Here is a 20,102-nt window from a genome sequence, read left to right as displayed (position 1 = left end):
ATACATGGGAGGTCTCCAATTCACACACAGCTTAGGAGGCAAACGGAGGGCGCAAGGCTGAACCCAAAGACCACGTGTCTTACATGCTTTTCCTCGGAACAAAGCCAGCGACTACCCGATTGACTAAGCTGTGTCATGGGACTTGTCAGACCGAACCAATGCTTCCAATATCAAATCGAGGCCCCGAGCCACCCTCCCCACCATCCACAATGGCACCACCACAGGTCTACCTTCACAAGACTTGAGCGCGGGATTGTATCTGTAGCCTTCCGCACATTCGCATTCATAGTCCCCGGGGATGTTCTTGCACACGGCTGCGCCACAAATGTCCGGCATTATCGAGCACTCATCCACATCTATAAGGGAAACCAAAATATTAACAAACATTTTTCCCATACCAGAAGATACTAGCAAAGAGCCCTTGATTTGTGTTTCCTGGATCTAGTTTATTACATGTAATGAGACAACAGAATGGCGGGGGAATAACAAAATTTTAGATCTATCATCATGTTTTGGTTTACTAAACATGATTTCTTCATACAAACATATAAGGAATTTGATGTTTGCTAAGTTCTTTATAGTTCTGTAAAAGAGAAGAGGGCTTTAGTTATTTTCTTATCTACCAAGTTACATTGCGTGAATAAATGGGAGAAAAGATTCCTCATATTCTGTTGTTGTTGTTTTTTAAGATTTATTTATTTATTCATGAGAGACAGAGAGAGAGGCAGAGATAAAGGCAGAAGGAGAAGCAGGCTCCTCACAAGGAGCCCGATATGGGACTCAATCCCAGGACCTGAGGTCAGGTCACAACCTGAGCCATAGGCAGACGCTCAACTGCTGAGCCACCCAGCATCCCAAGATTCCCCATATTCTTAATATAGATCCCCAAATACATGTTATTTAAATATATTCTTCAAAGTAGATTTACTCTGTATTATCACAAATATAAAAAATAAAAATGAGGTGGCTCTTCAGTGAGGTTTTCCTTTGGAAATGGACAGTAGCTAAATCTGCATACTATTATTGTTGGCTAAACTCCTCAAGAGTAATTCAAACTTAAAAGGGAATTGAGTGAGGTCTCAAAGTATTTATAAAATCCCAATACAAATTTTAGTGCTACATTAATATCCAGAAGCATTTATTATACTACGTGGTGGAGTAGGAAACAAATTAGATAAAAGCATGTATGAGAAAAACAAAACAAGCAACAGAAATAGTTCAATGGCGACATAATTATTAGCAAACTGTTCTCTTCTGTACTCTCTGGAGACAGATAAGTTCAGAATGGAAAATATATTTTCTACTCCATAAAACTCTAAAAATTTCTTACAACGGCATGTAAATCTACGATTACATCAAATAAAATATTCATTTTTTAAATGAGCTATAAAAATCCATATTTTAAAAGAAAGTGGAAACATATGACTAAAACTATTTGGTTTGAGGCATTTTATAGAGAATTATCTAAATCATATGAGTTCAGGTTATAGCACATTGATTTTATTACTCTACACTGACATCTAACGTCTGATGAAAAGTTTTATTCTTACATTTTTAGACAATTACAGGCAACTTGATCTCAGGCACATCCACATCTTGGCAAAGGCCCTATTTTAATCGTTGTATACATATTCTTCTATCACCTGGTTCATGGATAAAGACTGTGTGAATGAAGTATGCAAGAACATATGTTCTGGTCATCAGAGACATTCTCCTGCGTAAGAGAACTTTTGTAAAAATCTATATACAAATGTATTAACTGAATGGATAAGAATTAAATACTTTTTTAGGGATCCCTGGGTGGCGCAGCGGTTTGGCGCCTGCCTTTGGCCCAGGGCGCGATCCTGGAGACCCGGGATCGAATCCCACGTCGGGCTCCCGGTGCATGGAGCCTGCTTCTCCCTCTGCCTGTGTCTCTGCCCCTCTCTCTCTCTCTCTATGATGAGTATCATAAATAAATTAATCTTAAAAAAAATACCTTTTAAAATTAAATACCTTTAATGAAAAATGTACGTCCACAACTTATTGAGGACAGACATTCAAGTATTTAAATGCAGAATGGGTATTAGTTGCTTATAGAATGTGTGTAGTATCCTGAATTATGATGGTTTTCTATAACGTGTTCTAAGAGTGTTGGTATTCTCAATTTCTGACTTCAAAAAGACATTCAAATAGGCAGACAAGAAAGCTGTATGGTCACAAACTGGATAATGGCTTAGGAGAAATTGTTACTTAATGCAGTTCACTTTTTTTTATTTTTTTAAGATTTTATTTATTCATGAAAGACACACAGAGAGAGGCAGAGACACAGGCAGAGGGAGAAGCAGGCTCCATGCAGGGAGCCTGACGTGGGACTCGATCCCGGGACTCCAGGATCACATCCTGAGCCAAAGGCAGGCGCTCAGCTGCTGAGCCACCCAGGCATCCCTGCAGTTCACTTTAGAGTCATTTGATTGCACTTTAAATGATATTATAGTAAATTATACCATGCCAAACACTATAGCACAGTGAGGGACAGATCATCCCTTGAATACGAATTCAATCTGGGGATTTCCCACAGCAGATGTGAACAGAGTTGAACAAGGACACTTTACTTTAACTTACTACATGTTTCCATCTCACAGCAAAAAGAAAAAGGACAAGGAGACAGGGAAGAAGAAAGGAAAGAAGGAAGGAAGGAAGGAAGGAAGGAAGGAAGGAAGGAAGGAAGGAAGGAAGAAAGGGAGGAAGGAAGGAAGGGAGGAAGGAAGGAAGGAAGAAAGGAAGGAAGGAAGGAAGGAAGGAAGGAAGGAAGGAAGGAAGGAGAAAATTATTTCCAATTTCTAGGGTAAAAATTTAACTCCAGGCTGGAAAATTTCATTTTTAGTCATCCACGCGTCTAGCACGAATATTTGAAGATTTAATTACAGCATTTAAAACAGTCAAATGGGAAGGACAATAGGCGGGGGGGGGGGGGTTGGGAGTCAAAATGTAAGGAAACAGAAGGACAAGGAAAAACAAAGGAAATACATGAGTCAAATGACTTACTGGGAAGCTAAACTGACAGGGATTATTTAAATCTGAAGAAAAAAAAAATCGTTATGACCAATGATGAGATCTTAAATGTATAAAGAGAAAGGAAACTAGTTTTCATCTTTCCCAAAACCACAACACGAGAAAAAGTGCAAGAAGAAATATTTATATTGGATATATGACAGGTATATCTAACAAGGAAATATGAAATGCAGTGGAAGCGGTTATTGAGGATTATGATGGATTACTTGGTATAGCTGTTTATCTTACTGGAGTAAAGGAAATAATATTATAGTGTCTGAGAACAACAAAAACAATGATTTTGCAAAGGCTCGAGTAAGCAAGGACTTGCCCTGAAACTTCACTTTATCACTATTTCATTAAATTCTTTAGTCAAATGCACACACACACACATACACCCAGTGAGAAAGCATAAAACAATAAATAATAAAATACAGTAAGAAAACAATGAAAAGTTCTATAAATAACACAATACTCCATAAACATTCAACGAAAAGGCTCGTATCACAAGGCTTCAAGGTGGGTAACAATGTATATTTATTACAAGTACTTGGAACCAGAGAGTTCCAAGAATTTCCTGGGGAAATTCCTCTAAGTGAGCTTTGCTCTCGCACCATGAACACCTTCTTGCTCTCACCTTTGCAGTCCTTCTTATTCAAAAGCATAACAAAACCACTTTTACAGGAACAGTGGTAACTTCCAGGTGTATTATCGCACATCTGGCTGCAACCTCCATTTATATTTGAGGGATCTTTGCACTCGTTTATATCTAAGAAGGGAAAAATAAATGATTATTTAATGCAATAAGGCCTTTGGAGAACTTTCCAGGAGGCCAATCCGGGTGAGTCAAGCAGATGCAGAATACGTACCGTACTCACACCTATCGCCCTGCCAGCCTGGCTTACAGATGCAAGTGAATGTAGCTTGGCCATCCCTGCAGGTCTTGTATCCATCCTCGTTGCACGGCAGAGGGCTACACTGGTCTGGAATGGCTGAGGGAGACAGACAACTATTTAGTTTTTACCGTGTGGCATGGTCAAAAAGAATTATATACCCTTTAATACAAATCCTGTGCACGGAGCCTGTATCCAACGGAAAAAATCACGACTCCTTCCCTCAAACAATACTTTTTCATAGAAAAGTGAGTCCATTATTTTTCCCCCTGTGGTCATTTATCTCATTTCCCAAACTGCACACCTGAGTGAGATCACATGGCATCTGTCCGTCTCTGGCTGGCCTGCCTTGCCCAGCATAACACTCTCCAGCTCCCGGCTACGCTGCCACAAATAGCAAGATTTCATTCTTTTTTAAAAAGAGAGAGTCAGACCAAGAGGCCAACTCCTATCTGTGGAGAATGAGCTGATGGTTGGCTGAGGGCACGTGGGTGGGGAGATGGGTGAATGGGCCACGGGGATTGGGGGGTGCACTTGTCATGAGCACCGGGTGTTGTATGTAGTTGTTGAGTCGCTACATTGTGCACCTGACTCTCATATTGCACAGTACATTGGCTAACTGGAATTTAAATAAAAAATTTTTCAAAAAGAAAGAAAACACATACCTTACTAAAAAAAAGGTGAGTCCATTATATAAATCTTTACAATTATTTTGCAAAAGGGAACTACTTTTATATTTGCAAATATATACAACTACACTATATACAATATATATCTACAACTCTAATTTGTTATTTTTTTGTACAAATTACCTTATTTGATCCTTAAAACAATTCAGTGAGGTAGGCAGAACAAATAAAACTACTCAGTATCAATAGAAAAAAGAATTTGGGGCTTCCGATATGGGCCAAGATGAAGTAACAGGGACCAGATTTATCTTCCTGCCTTAAATAAATGCAGCTCTGCTCAAAAACACATAAAACAAAGGTTTCCAGACACTGGACAGAGTTCGGTGAGCAGAGTACTGGGAATTCCTCGGGGAAGGCCGTTTTCTTCACAAAACGTTCCAGCACCTTATCACCATCTTAAATGATATGCCCATTTGTGGGTCTGTGGTCTCACCCCTACTAGACACCACAATGGTCCCTTCGTTCCAGCACATTTCCACACCTGTTTCTCAAGCCTCCTAGTTAACTCTGCAAGTTCCTTCTGACACATTCCCCTTTGCTTAAGTTAGCCTGAAGAATTTTCCATTACACATTAAAAAAAAAAAAAAAATTAAACCTAACCAAAACCCAATTTCCAAATTTTTCAACAAAGTTTTTGTGAAAAGTAGTAACAAACTAGGTATTATTAAAATTATAAAAAAGCTAATCAGTTTATTTTCATATCCTTTGGTAAATTAAAAAATAAAGTATGGGATTAAATACACACGTTCAGGCAAACTGTCTTACCTGTGTAATTACAATCAATTTAAAATCAGAGAAAACGGAGACCAATGAGTATTTGGATAATGTCAATGCCACATGTAAATTATTCACTAGATGAACTTCCCGATTTACGCCTTGCACTTTCACCTTTTCGTCTTGGACTCTCATCTGGGAAATTGGGAAGTTAGAGACCAGTAAACTGCCAGAATTATCACTAGGCCCTACACGAACAGCGGGAGAAGGCTAATTTGATGTTCTAACATTTTCACATTTATGTTGCTGACGCCAAAAGCTAGAAGAACAAACATGACGCCACCTTAACCTGTTCATCAACTAGAACATGAGGTCGTAACTACGTGATTATTTATGAAACAACACTCAAAATAAAGCCATCTGGGAATAAAATCCTGAATCAATGCCCTAAAGCTTGGTAAACAAGGAACTGTTCAACTTAAACAGTAGGTGGAATATTTATTTTGAGTAAAGGAGCAGCATTTAAATTTGAGAAAAAAGACATCCTCTTAAGTGGTTTTGAGAATACCTCCTTGCTGGGCATGAACACTTCTAGGGCTCATTTGTTGATTCTACACATTATACGTTTACATGGTGTACCTTATTCACTTATGGGTTTTTACTTTGTTTTGTTTATTACATGGATGGTAGAGGTGTTTACCAGTGACACAGCTCCTTAGATCGGGGTAAGCATCAGTGGACAGGCGCGCAGCAGTGAACAATCCAGCTCGGAAAGAGCCAAGACAACCTGTAAGTACAAATGTAATCACTTACTTTATCTGAAATCGTGGTGGAGGTAGAAATTATCCAAAGTGATAGAACATTCATCTTCCTGTGGATTTATAGGATTTGGCATTCAAAATGTCATCCCTAAATGTTTCCACCTACATTTTTGAAAAATTAAAAATTCTACAAGGAAGATTACAGTAAGTACAGAATCATGAAAAACTGGTTTATGGAAGCTTCTTTTTGAAGAAGAACCCCAAAGCAAGACATGAAAAAGATCGCAGATTAACAGAAAAATTCATTGGCAAGTAAATCTATATTCTTAACTCTTCAGCAGACACCCAAATTTACCCTCAAATCTGTAGACCAGAGCCTAATTTAAAAGTGTCTATAATTAAGTCACTAGATAAGTCACTGTTTTTGATCGCTTCGGGCAACTTCTAATTCTTCCGCTGTTGCATAGGGAGTAGTAATAACAACATTGGTATAATGCCTCACTGTTACAAAGTAGGTTTACTTCATTCATTTTATTCCTCACTATTATTCTGCAAAATTAGATACAGCAATATGGCAGCAAAAACGGCTGAAATAACAGGTAAATACTTACATACTTACATTAACTCGGAGTCCTTTAGTGTCAACAACCTAACAGTTCTTAGTAGTCACTGAAGACAACGTCATTGATATATACAGACATATCTATGGACGTCAATCACTTCATTGGACAGCCAATCCCAACTTGCTAAAGAAGTGGTATTTTGATTTCCTTCTGCTGAGCAACAACCCCCCAAATTAGAGGCTTGAACAATCACTGCATTTTGCTCACCGTCTGTGGGTCAAATATTCAGAAAGGGTTCAGCTGGGCTGTGTGTCCCTGTGGCACATAGAGTAAGCCAGGGAAGCTGAGGCTGGAAGGACCATCCCCAGCTGGCTTCTGGCTCTCATGGTGGCAGCTCAGGCTCCCCTGACGTCTCTCCCTGTCCTCGGCCATGTCATCCTTCAGGGCTTCTCCGTGTGGTGGGGTTTCTCCTGGCAGGCTGGTCCTAAAGGGGCACCTCTTTCACGGCAGCTGGCTTCCAGGAGGAAGAAACCAGAAGCTGCAGGGCTAATGAAGAGGCACTTTGTCACCTCGACCACAGTCTGCCGGTCAAGGCAACCCCAGGGCACACCCAAGTGCAGGGAGCAGGGAGGCCCTGTATCTTTAGGATCACTCCACGCTGCTGCCACGTATGTAACTGCTTCGCATTTTTGACTTGTTAAAACTTTATTCCCCTGCAAGCAACCATCACTATTATAATCCACCCCCCACCTGTGGAAGATACTCAGGTCCCACCTCTACCAGTTGCATGACAATGGACATCTCCATGCATAAGAAATATATTTCCAGGGCTTTCAGGAATCATCAGATCATTAGATAGGCAGGTGCTTAGTGGCTTTTCTGAGGTGTGTTCCCACCAGAGAACTTAAGAACTTCTCTATCTTGGCTTTCTAATTTTTGCCATAATAGGCAATAAAGTGATATATCATGCTGTTTTTCTGATTTCTAGTTTTTCTGACATACATGTATGTCATTTAAAAAATGTTTGTGTTCTCCTCTGAAAATGTTCCTTATTAACTATTTTCCTATTGGCAGTTATTTATTGTTTATGTGGGTTTGCAGAAATTTGGACATTTATGAATATCATCTCATCCTGTTATCTGTCTCTTAACCTTATCTTTTATGTCTCTTTTAAAAGAAGTTCTTAATCTCTTGTAATCAAATTTACCAATTATTTTGTCTTAAGGTTTGTGCATTTGCAGTTTTTTCCATGCCATTGTTTACAAAGATAGTCTACTGTATTATTTCTTTAATTTCATGGTTTTACTTTAACATTTTTTAAGTGTCTTTATTCCATCTGGAATACACCATTACATTTGTTGTTACTTAAAAACCCAAATTTATATTTTTGATTAGTTAGCCAATCTCCCCCACACTAGCATCTCAACAATTCAGTGATTTGCGGTGTTATCTTTATCAAATATTAGGCTGGCATATATACATGGGTCTGTCTCTGAACGCTGTAGTGTCATTAGTCTACGTGTTCTCACAATATCATATAATTTTCTTTCTATACCTTTGAATTATTAATATTTGATGAGGTGCTTCATCCTTTTACATTTTTAAAGGTTTATTTAGACATGCGGAGACTTTTATTCCCTGATTTATAGGCTAAACTGAACTTCCTGGATTCCTTTAAAAAAAAATCTATCTGAAATTCTAAATGAGATTGCTTTTAATAGATAGATTAATTTGGAAAGAATTGTTCTCCTTTGGGTACCACTCAATCAAGGTCATGAAATGTCTTTCCATGATTTCAGCTTATCCTCTATGTTCTTAATTCAAGTTTTACATTTTTCTCTATAGAGGTCTTATGAGATTTGTTGTTACAGCAGGAGGTATTATCTTTTCATTTTCTATTGTACTATTTGTGTAAAGAACTACTACTGATTTTTATAGACTAATCTTAGAGCTATCTAAAAATCTCTCATGTGCTCTAAAATATTGTCTATGGATCTTATTCCTAAGGATATCTCATATAAGTTATAATTAATGATAGGTATATATTTTGCCAATGACCTACATAATTCTTATTTATTTCTCTTTCCTTATTGCATTGGCTATAACTTCCAGTGCTTCTCTTCTTATCATCAATCATGAAGAGACTACATATAACGTTTATCCAGCAAGTATAATGTTTACTCCAGATTTGGGGGTTTTTTTTCTTTCCTTTTTTCCCTTCTTCCTCCTTTTTTTCCTTTCCTTCTTTCTTACTCTCCTGCTGTGCATATTTCATTAGAGTGACCATATATGCCAATTTCCCCAAGACAGTCCTATTTTTTTCTTTTTTACCTGGCATTTACCTAGAGTAGTACTAGTCCTAAAGTATCAAAATTTGTTAATTATATGGTATTCTGCATAACCTTCACCAAGCTCAGAAAGTTCTCTTATAATCATAGTTTGCAAAAGTTTTATAATTAAGTGCTGAACTTTATCAACTGCTTTTTCTGTATGAATTGAGGTAATAAGGTACTATTTATGTGGACAATTACATTGGTAAATTGTCTGATGTTAAACTATTCTTGAATTTCTGGAAAGAACCTTACTTTATTATGATATATTATTTTTAATACATGTTAGATTAGATTGGATATCATTTTATTTAGAATTAATTTATCATTGAAAGGAATTTTATTTTTAATTTCTTGTTCTTATCTGATTTTGTTTTTTGTTTTTTATATTTTTTATTGAAGTTTGATTTGCCAACATATAGCATAACACCCAGTGCTAATCCCAAGTGCCCCCCTCAGTGCCTATCACCCAGTAATCCACCCACCTCCCCTTCTACTACCCCTTATTCATTTCCCAGAGTTAGGTGTCTCTCATGTTTTGTCTCCCTCTCTGATATTTCTCACTCACTTTCTCTCCTTTCCCCTATAATCCCTTTCCCTATTTTTTATATTCCCCGCATGAATGAAACCATATAATGATTGTCCTTCTCCGATTGACTTACTTCACTCAGCATAATACCCTCCAGTTCTATCCATGTTGAAGCAAATGGTGGGTATTTGTCATTTTAATCGCTGAGGAATATTCCATTGTAGAATATAGACCACAGTTTCTTTATCCATTCATCTTTCGATGGACACCGAAGCTCTTTCCACAGTTTGGCTACTGTGGACATTGCTGCTATAAACATTGGGATGCAGGTGTCCTGGCGTTTCACTGCATCTGTATCTTTGGGGTAAATCCCCAACAGTGCAATTGCTGGGTCATACGGTTGCTCTAGTTTTAACTCTTGGAGGAACCTCCACACAGCTTTCCAGAGTGGCTGCACCAGTTCACATTCCCACCAACAGTGCAAGCAGGTCCCCCTTTCTCCACATCCTCTTCAACATTTGTGGTTTCCTGCCTTGTTAATTTTCCCCATTCTCACTGGGTGAGGTGGTATCTCATTGTGGTTTTGATTTGTATTTCCCTGATGGCAAGTGATGTGGAGCATTTTCTCATGTGCTTATTGGCCATGTCTATGTCTTCCTCTGTGAGATTTCTCTTCATGTCTTTTGCCCATTTTATGATTGGATTGTTTGTTTCTTTGGTGTTGAGTTTAATAAGTTCTTTATAGACCTTGGATAGTAGCCCTTTATCTGATAGGTCACTCGCACATATCTTCTCCCATTCTGTAGGTTGTCTTTTAGTTTTGTTGACTGTTTCTTTTGCTGTGCAGAAGCTCTTATCTGATTTTGGAATCAAGATTACACCAAGTTTTCTAAATAAGCTCACAGCGTAGAATCTTATTCTTTCTTCTAGGACACTTTTATAAAAGAAAATTTAACAATTTTTTTTTTTTAATTTGGAAGGAGTCATCTATAAAACATCTGGCTCTGGATTTGAGCATGGAAGAGGGCTTTGGTTGAAGTTTTACTTGTTTAGTAATTATTTGTAACCAAGTTATCTACTTCATATAAAATTATAATGTTTTATATTTTTCTGGGAATGTATCCATTTTATCAAATTTCCAAATATACTTCGGTATAGCGATTTGTATTATTTTGTGATTACATTTTATGATTATATTTATCATTATAAATTCAATCTAAGTTGGGCTTATCGTATTTCCTCTTTTTATCCTACTCTTTGTGTTTTGGCATTTTCTTTTTCCCTCTTTTTCTTTTTCCTTAATTATTCTTGTTAGGGGTCAATCTAACTTACTAACTTTGTGAATCTTCTCTTTTGTTTTCTTTTAACTTATTTCTATCTTTATTTTTGTTAGTTCCTTATTTCTTGTTATTAAGAGTTTGCAGTATTGTACTTTTAATTTTTTTTCTTGATTTGTTTGTTTAGGTCAGCGTTTAAACACTCCTCAGCAGTCAGTGCCCCACTTTCTACACACACATACTAGGTCAAAACAGCCTTCAGTTTATCCATGGATTTTTCACACTTCTTGTTTTTCATTTTATGTTGTTATCATTAGTGCCTGGAATGCCAATGTTTCCCTTGAGATGATTTTAAGAGAAGGAGTCAGCAGTCTGGGCTAATTCACCAACTTGGCAAGAATGAGAAGCTAAATATCTAATGTTTATATTAAGCTCAGAACCTAACATTTCTCCAAAGAAGTTTCTCTCTCATTAATACAATCATCCACTCTGTCATGTAATATTTTAAAGACTCACATAAATAGTAGAGCTATTTGTTCTACTTTCTATGGAAAGAACAACTTAAAAACTTATGTTTGTATAATGAAACCCAGATTATTCCTTATCAAATTCCATGTTTCCAATGCAGTACATAGGATATGTGGATAAACTGAAGTACTTTCTGAACCCCTGAATCTCTAAACACCACCCACTGTGTTAGTATTAGTGGTCTAGGTTCTTGGGTGTCTTTATCTCACTGTAACGAGATTTCTGAATAACCAAGATAACTGTAAAGTTATGTGAGCCTTGCCAAGAACAAGATTATAAAGTTGTTTTTTTCCCTCCAATTTGCGCCATTGGCCTATAGAATATATACATCAAATGACAGAAAAGCATAAGTTAAGTAGAGCATTTTTTTCTGATTTCAATGGTAGAATTTATTGCGTACACCTATACATACATAAAGACCAAAATATAGATTGTGAATCAAAAAATAGAATATAATAAAAAGTATAGCTTTATTTTATATTATTGTTGATTAAATAATAATACTTTATGTTTGAAGAAAGTTTGATGTAGTAAAAAAATCTTATCTATATAAAAATACTTATTTGGTATTCCCAACAGGTCTGAAGTTAGAAAATATAATTATGGTGCACATTTAAATTCAGAACCTGCAAAAGCTAAATAACTTGCTTAACCTGACACAATAGAAATCTTTAGATCTGGGAGTAGAGCCTGCATCTTATGGGGTGTTTTTGTTTTTGCTTTCTGGCACTTGGTTTTTCTACCATGCCTCCAAATAATAAAAGCAAAGAGGAAAGCAATTCGAGTAGAGCCAGAAAAGAGGAAGTTGAGAAAGATAAAAGGAGAAAAAAAGAAAAGCATTTTATCTAAGGAATTTTCCCTAAATACATAGAGCTGTATTAAAATGTATTTAGATTATTTATCTATATCCAAATGTTCTCTGTGATCAAAGTATGTACTTCTAGAGTGCTGCTGATGCCTGCAAAAACACAGCTTCATTACATGGACCTAAAAAAACAAGGATTAATACTCTCTCTCTCTCTATATATATATATATATATATATTTTTTTTTTAAAGATTTTATTTATTCATTCATGGGAGACACAGAGAGAGAGGCAGAGGGAGAAGCAGGCCCCCTGTAGGGAGCCTGATGCAGGACTCGATCCCAGGACCCCAGGGTCATGACCTGAGCCAAAGGCAGATGCTCAACCACTGAGCCACCAGGTGCCCCTGACATTATTTCTTGCTAGAAACTTATTAGGTAAATTGTTATTATTCATTTGACAAATGAGAAAACTATGGCTCATAGAAACTAAATAATTTTAAGATTTTGAAAAAAAAAATTTTAAGATTTTGTAGTAGGTAAATATTAGATTGTAAGTTATAAAAAGAAATTATAACAAGTCAACTGGAAAACACCCCACAGCCCACAGAACAGAAATGGTTATGCCATGAAATTCTAAAGAGAGACACCACTGAACTGATGTCCTACAGCTGTGAAGACAGATAAAATGAGATGTAGTATATTGCAATTGCATCTCCTTGGCTCAGGATGTGCCACACAAGAGTCAGACCGTCACAAACACAAACACATGTAAGAGTAACCACTTCAGGAATTATGAAAAAGGACACTTGGTTCTAAAAGGGTCTTCTACTTAGTAGTCTTGGGCTTTTATCTTGTTGATTGCCCTGAATTGTAAATATAAGAACATACCATCATTTCAGAGTAAGGTTCCCTAGGAAAAGGGGAAAGGTATAAATAATCCCCCATCTAAAGATGGCCTCTGGGACTTCCGCATGGGTATCCAGAAACAAAACAAAAGCAAACAAAAAGTAAAGCCTTAACTATAATGAAACTTCAAACTTCAAGAGAAATGAGTTTAACAGAAACAATTATTTGCAAAATCATATTAACAACTCTAAGCTGCATAGTTATTAATGCATATTAGATCACATTTCTATGGGGTTCTTTTTTTCCCCCAACGAGTATTTCCTTTTGATTTCTGCTGGAACCCTCAAGTTGGCTGGGGTAAGGACTGGATGGAAAGAGGCACAAATGGGGAATATTCCAAGCCTAAAGGAGGAGTCAGAGCATGCCTGTGTGGGCTGGACCTACAGAGAGTCCCATCAGAAAGAGGGGACTTTTGAAGATTTGCAAATTGTACTCTACTTATAAAAGTAATATTAATATATTTAAACATTTGCTTAAAGCAAACTGGAGCTTTGTTATGTTTTACTTATATTGAGTTGAAATCCTCTAATCTGAGTGTAGAAATGCCACCTCCTTCCTTGAGACTCCAGAATGGTATCAAAAAGCAAAACATAGATAGGATACTTGAGGGAATGGTGAAATGATGTTGCAAAGAAAGACATTGTTAATGATTTCTATAACTATTTAAATTATGATGATTTATATCATAAGCTCTGGAGAGTGTAGAAATCTTTACTTTCATTAAAAGATAAACTATAAGTTCCAGTTATAAAGTAAACAAGTCCTAGGGTATAATGGATAGGATGGTGACTATAGTTAATAACACCGTGTTGTATATTTGAAGGTTGCTAAGAAAGTAGATCTTAAAACTTCTCATCACAGGAAAAAAAAATAGTAACTATGTGTGGTGACAGATATTAACTAAATTACTGTGTAGTCATTTTGCAACATTTATATACATGTATTAAATATTATGCTGTATACCTAAAACTATGTTATATGTTAACTGTATCTCGATATTAAGATAACCTATGACAATTTATATGCTTATAAAGAGTGTCCAGATACCTAAATACAATTCATCATCAGCCCATGGACCTTTATAACAAAGAAACAGAATGAAAAATACTAAAAGTCAAAATGCCATACATTAATCAATGAATCATTTCAAACTTGTCTACATATCCATAAATAAAAAACACAGCAAAATTGCATATAAAATGAGATCTTAGTTCCAAAGCTAATTAAATTATATTAGAAGATGAACTTGATCATATCTAAATTCCCTTCTATCTCTATGGTTATATAATTGAGATTCTTTCAACTTACCTAAGTATTTTGGATAAAAATAATCCTAGAAAGAAAGAAAAGAAAAAACATATCTTAGCAAGCCTAAATTTCACTATATAGTTAAAACTTAATTTTATCATGTGTTTTATATTAAATATGCAAATATATTACATATAACTATCATTTCCATATTACATTTCTGCTATATAGTAAAATATGTGAGTAGATAACTAATAACATTAAGCCAATAAGATGCTTAGCTTAAATAAATATTGAGCAATAAAATCATGTTACATAAGCTTCTAAACTGAAAACAGTTTCTACTGAAGATGTTATTACATGTAACATGCGCTTTCTGTTTGTAAATCTTAATTTTTCCATAATGATCACATACTCATTTGACACATTTCCTGTCATGCTGAATACATATGCCAGATTTAATGTTGAATAACAGTGACATAATTTGAAATGAATTAAAGTGAACATTCATCTTTTAGCATCTCATGTACATGTAATACTTTATTTATAAATTGGCTGTGTACCAAAAGTCTGTCTGTAAATCAGTAATTTGGACTAAGAAATGTACTTTACCAAAGGGAGAAAAATGTTAAAAATGATTTCTCAAGGTAAGGTTCGTAGGCTGGCTCCCCAAAGCCTCTTACGCCATAACGTATCTAACGTGTAACATTAATGGCACAAGGACATCTCATGAGAAACCAACATTTCTACACAAAAACATACACAAGTAAGGAATGTACCTCATCCAGGACAGAGCCAACGTCTTCACTCTTGCTTCTCCCACATATAAACCTATACAACACTTGTCTATAGTTCATAGGGATGTTATATGGATGGGATATCCTACCAAGTAATTCTACCATGGTGTTTTCTTCTACAGAACAAGAGCCCGGAGGACAGGCAACAATGAATGGGTTCAAAAGGAGATGATGTGAGTGTGAAAAGAAGATATGAGGGACAGCGGGCAGGTGAGCAACAGGGTGGAGACTGGGAGTGTGGACTAGGGTATTAGGGATGTGGACAAGGAGAGGCTGGGGAAGGATGGAAAATGAGAAGCAGTCACAAATGTATTTTCTTTTCCTTGTCTTTCATTTCTCTCATTTTTTCTTTATTCTCTCTATCACCTTTCTCTTGTATATGAGACCAATATAAGAAGGTGTAGGGGAAGAAGCACATATGTGCTTCACTAGTTTCCATCCTCTCCACTGTGGTCTTCTACCTCACTCTCCATTTGCTATTCAGAGGCTAAGCTACAAGAACATATCTACAGTGTTAGAAATATATACATGAGTATTTATGGGTGATGTAATAATATGATATCTCAGGGATGCAGGCTTGCCTTAAGTGATCTAGCAAAACAAAACAAAAATTAGACTGGGTGGGGTAGAGACTAAGCAAAACAAGAATGGCTGATTGCTGATCATTGTTGAAATCTGGAGAGGTATATGGGGGTTTATTTTATTTTATTTTTTTAATTTTTATTTATTTATGATAGTCACAGAGAGAGAGAGAGAGAGGCAGAGACACAGGAAGAGGGAGAAGCAGGCTCCATGCACCGGGAGCCCGATATGGGATTCGATCCCAGGGAGCCCGATATGGGATTCGATCCCAGGTCTCCAGGATCACGCCCTGGGCCAAAGGCAGGCGCCAAACCGCTGCGCCACCCAGAGATCCCGGGGGTTTATTATATTATTCTGACTACTAGGGTATATATGTATTTAAGGTTTTATACTATATATATATTATATATAATATATATCCTACCCAATAAAAGTACTAATCTGCTATATGGTATGAAATAAAATATTTTGTCTTCTCAATCACTGATCCACAAAAAGCAATGAAACGGAGAGAGAAAAAAATTTGGCTCAATCCTGAAGAGTAGTAAAAATGATTCTGCGGGTACCTTAGAAAAATGTTCTTTGAACCTATCAAAGTAGGTAGAGTTAAAAGGCTTAAAGAGGAACTCTGGAGGACACAAGTTGTTACTGTCTTGGACAAGTTCTCTACCTATAGAAAATGTTCCTGCTCATTATCTCTCATCTAGTCTCGTGGTCCCAGGAGCCACAGCTGAGCTAAAGGAGGTACTTTGTATGTGTTTTCTCCCTCATTTCCTTTGGGCTACATAGTTCATCTCAGGGAAAATATCTGATGTAAGCTTGATGGTTATCAGATTTGAATTCTCAAGGTCATCTCCATCCTAATTTTTGGAAGCACTGTTTATAATCCTAGTTTCCACAGGGAATATTAGAAAACATCCTTCCCTCGAAAATCAAGGAACTAAAGATATGGTCGGGGGTCCCATATTTCTGTATGATATTTAGTGATCTTTATGATGAAATTCTTCTACACTAACTTGGGATAATTTATACACTGAATATATAAATTCTAACCCCAGGAATTATTGATCATATTAAGTCGGCTCGCGAAACTTCCCAAGGCTTTATGGAAGTTACACTTAGGGAATACAGTACTGTAACGAATTCTTCAGTAAGCATTCACTGAGTACCTATGATGTACCAAGTTCTGGATTAAATATCCTTGTTTTCTAAAACCTGGTTAAAAATGCCAACGGAGAGATGTAATGAAGTATAGTGATAATGTAGACACACACACACACACACACACACACACACATTATACTTGAGATATCTTCCTCTCCACCTACCCAATACTACCATTTTCTGGTTGGGAAAAAGTATTTACAAACCATGAGGTCAAGACCACTTGTTTCTAATGCAGTATAACTGAATGATAGTTTGGTCAGAGCACACAGCTTTGGCAATAGTGTCTTCCGAACAAGCCCACTTTCCTCTGAAGTCACTTTCTTCTAAAATGCTTCAGTGGTTACATGTGGAAGGTGATATACACAATCATTAACTTGAAAAAGGAACCCAAGGAACATGACCTCAAGCTGGAAATGTTCAGTCTTTAATTGTATGTCTAGGTATGCTAACTTATTAGATTTCATATATTCTTACCGTTTCAGGGTCATTTTCAAAGATCTCTCTGGCTTCCTCTTTATTGCACAATTCTTCAATGCATTCTCTTTCAAGATTACCTTTTTTGGTTTCTTCAAACATAGAATTTGCACGGCGTTTCCTAACCAGGACCTGAGAAGCATGCTCCTTTGACAAAACTGAGGGAAAAAATAAGTTTTTATGAGTAATCCTTTCATTTCTCCACCTAAAATATGGTATTGTATTAAACAGTGAGAATTAAAATCATTGTCTGATTGTGAACCACATAACGTTTAAAATCAGTATAGGTGACCTGAGAAGAAAAATATGCAGATACATAAGCAGCTGGATTAACAACTCCAAGAGCAGGTTTGGTGTGCAAGCTCCAGCACTTGTATAATGACCTATATGAATCACTGAAGTTCATGCATGAGGCCAAACACATCAGACAATATTTAATGTTTACCTTATTATGACTACACTTGGAAAAAGCATCATGCTGAAATGCCTATATCAAAAGTTACAGTCACGCATCTTTAAAGCGAGAGTCATAAGCTTTCTCAGTTTTAACGGAAAACCACATGACCTCTGTAAAGATAGAGAAATGTGGGAGTACAGTCTAATCAGCTATTTAAAAGGTACTCAGTGGGCTAAAACATTTGATTTATTCATACACACAGGAAAATAAAATCTTTGGAACAAGGAAAATCATGTGCAAAACACAAAATACAGAAGGCAAAGAGAAAAAAATTGGTAATATCGACTGCATAATGGCTGAACAACAACAAAAATAACATAAAGTTCAACATCAAGTGACAGACTGGAAGAAAATATTTCATGATGTAGAACAGAAAAATTACATCCTGAATGCATAAACAACTTTTGCAAATTAAAACAATAGCAACCACAATAATAAACCAAGGAATAATAAGAATGTGTGCAAGATTAAATACAAAATAATATAAAGAAAAACTATAATCAAAATCATATAAATATCACTAAAGAAGAAAATAAAAATGTCCAATAAACGTGAAAAGATGTTCACTAAAAATTTTTTAACTAGATTTTTGCGCATTAGATTTGCACAAATTTAAAAGACTAATGCCATCAAATATTGGTGAGGGCAAGGGGAAACAAGTATTCTTGTATATCAATGGTGGGAATAGACACTGGTAAGCGTTACCTTAAGGTAATCTGCTAGTACCTAAAAATTTAAAGCACACATACTCTCCACCTTAATATTCTGCTTCTAAGGATGCCCTACAGATATGTACATGTACTGGAAAAGGTGTATATGGAATGTTTGTTGATAAACTGTTATATCAAAAAATTAGGAACACTATAAAGAATTCTCAAGAAAAGAATGAAAAAATAAGCTATAATAAATCTGTACTGAGGAATAATATGCAGCTATCAAAGAGAAGGAAGTTACTCTTGTGCTGAAGATCTTCAAGATATATTATTAAATTAAAAATGAAAATAGTGGGATGCCATGCCCATAGCATCACCCTATGAATATCAGTCGTACTTGTAGATATGTAAATATCATGTGGACAAATACGTAGAAAAGAGTTTTGAAACACTCAAACTACTGATTGCAATTATGTTTGAAGATAAGAATGGACAGTATGGGGCTTTGGCTTTATTGTTTTAGTATGTAAACATAACACTAGTTTTTAATGAAAACTTTTAAAAGCAAAAATGAAATCTACAAATAATTTTTTAATACTGATTTTTTAAAAAGATTTTATTTACTTATGAGATACAGAGAGAAAGAGAAAAGACAGAGACACAGGCAGAGACCCAGGCAGAGGGAGAAGCAGGCTCCATGCGGGGAGCCCGACATGGGACTCGACCCCGGGTCTCCAGGATCACGCCCTGGGCCAAAGGCGGCGCTAAACCGCTGAGCCACCCGGGCTCCCCTTTAATACTGATTTTAACCACAATAGTTCTTTCATTAAGATGAGCAAGTAAACAGATAAATTTGTTTTTCTCTTTTTTATCTTGTCACCTGGTGAATAACGAATATACAAAAGATGACAATAGAAGGAAGAAAAAGAAAGGCAGCAGAAGGACTAATTAGTCAACAGTCACCATAATTATCATCTGTTGAATAACTGAACACCTTTCAAGAGTGAAGTAAGTAATGTTACTTTAATGCTCCTACTTGGCCTCTATTATTTCACAGAAGATGAGACTCACTTCAAGAGCGTGCAAGACGGCTGCCCCAAGTTATAATAAACAGCAAAATTAGGGCTTAGATCCCAATGTTCAGACCTGCGACTACCCATTAAATCCGCTGCGTCTCAGAAAACAGGCAGAGGTTTCATTTTCTCCACTGATTAGAGGAATAATCAAAAGGAAAATTGTTCCACCTCTGCCCTAAAGGATAACAATGTTAACCATAAAAAACTAGTCTAAATTTGAATGCTTACGTTTTATTTCCCCTAGTTTCAAACAAATAGTAGTGTTTGAAACTGGCATGGTACTTAATGACTTTCCATGTGTATATGACGTCATTTGATCATCCCATCAGCAACGCCATCCTCCAGAGGACACAGTTCTCATCCCCACGGGCTTTGAGTTGCGCGAGGGAAAGAGGCTGAAGGAGGGGACGCGGCCCAGGCCCGGGCTGGGCGGCGCCAGCGGGACCGGGGGGAACTGGGGAGGCCAGCAGCCGCCCTGGCTTGTGGTCCGCTCACGTATAAATGGGGAAATCGCCTACTTAGAACAGGTGTGGGGAGTATTAAAGGAGACGATGCGAAAACGGCGCGTCCACGCGTGCAGCCGCGACCATCACGGAAAACAGCGAAGCGGCCGAGAGGC

The 20,102-nt window shown here is 36.7% G+C and overlaps 1 protein-coding gene across 1 annotated transcript in view; it reads right to left on the bottom strand.

The window, feature by feature from the left end:
* The window catches only part of PROS1 (protein S), a 63,483-nt gene that overhangs the window by 25,932 nt on the left and 17,449 nt on the right, over positions 1 to 20,102 (bottom strand). The window contains exons 2-7 of the mRNA XM_077884212.1: positions 17,298 to 17,455; positions 14,338 to 14,362; positions 6,030 to 6,116; positions 3,903 to 4,025; positions 3,671 to 3,802; positions 231 to 356 (exon numbers count right to left, since the gene is read on the bottom strand). Of these exons, the coding sequence (XP_077740338.1) occupies positions 231 to 356; positions 3,671 to 3,802; positions 3,903 to 4,025; positions 6,030 to 6,116; positions 14,338 to 14,362; positions 17,298 to 17,455 (651 nt within the window). The remainder of the gene's footprint in view (positions 1 to 230; positions 357 to 3,670; positions 3,803 to 3,902; positions 4,026 to 6,029; positions 6,117 to 14,337; positions 14,363 to 17,297; positions 17,456 to 20,102) is intronic.

Source organism: Canis aureus, chromosome 35 (genome assembly GCF_053574225.1).
Source record: "Canis aureus isolate CA01 chromosome 35, VMU_Caureus_v.1.0, whole genome shotgun sequence".
Classification (NCBI taxonomy): Eukaryota; Metazoa; Chordata; class Mammalia; order Carnivora; family Canidae; genus Canis; species Canis aureus.
The sequence above is the reverse complement of the archived record's forward strand: the minus strand, read 5'-3'. Positions and strand labels throughout refer to the sequence as shown.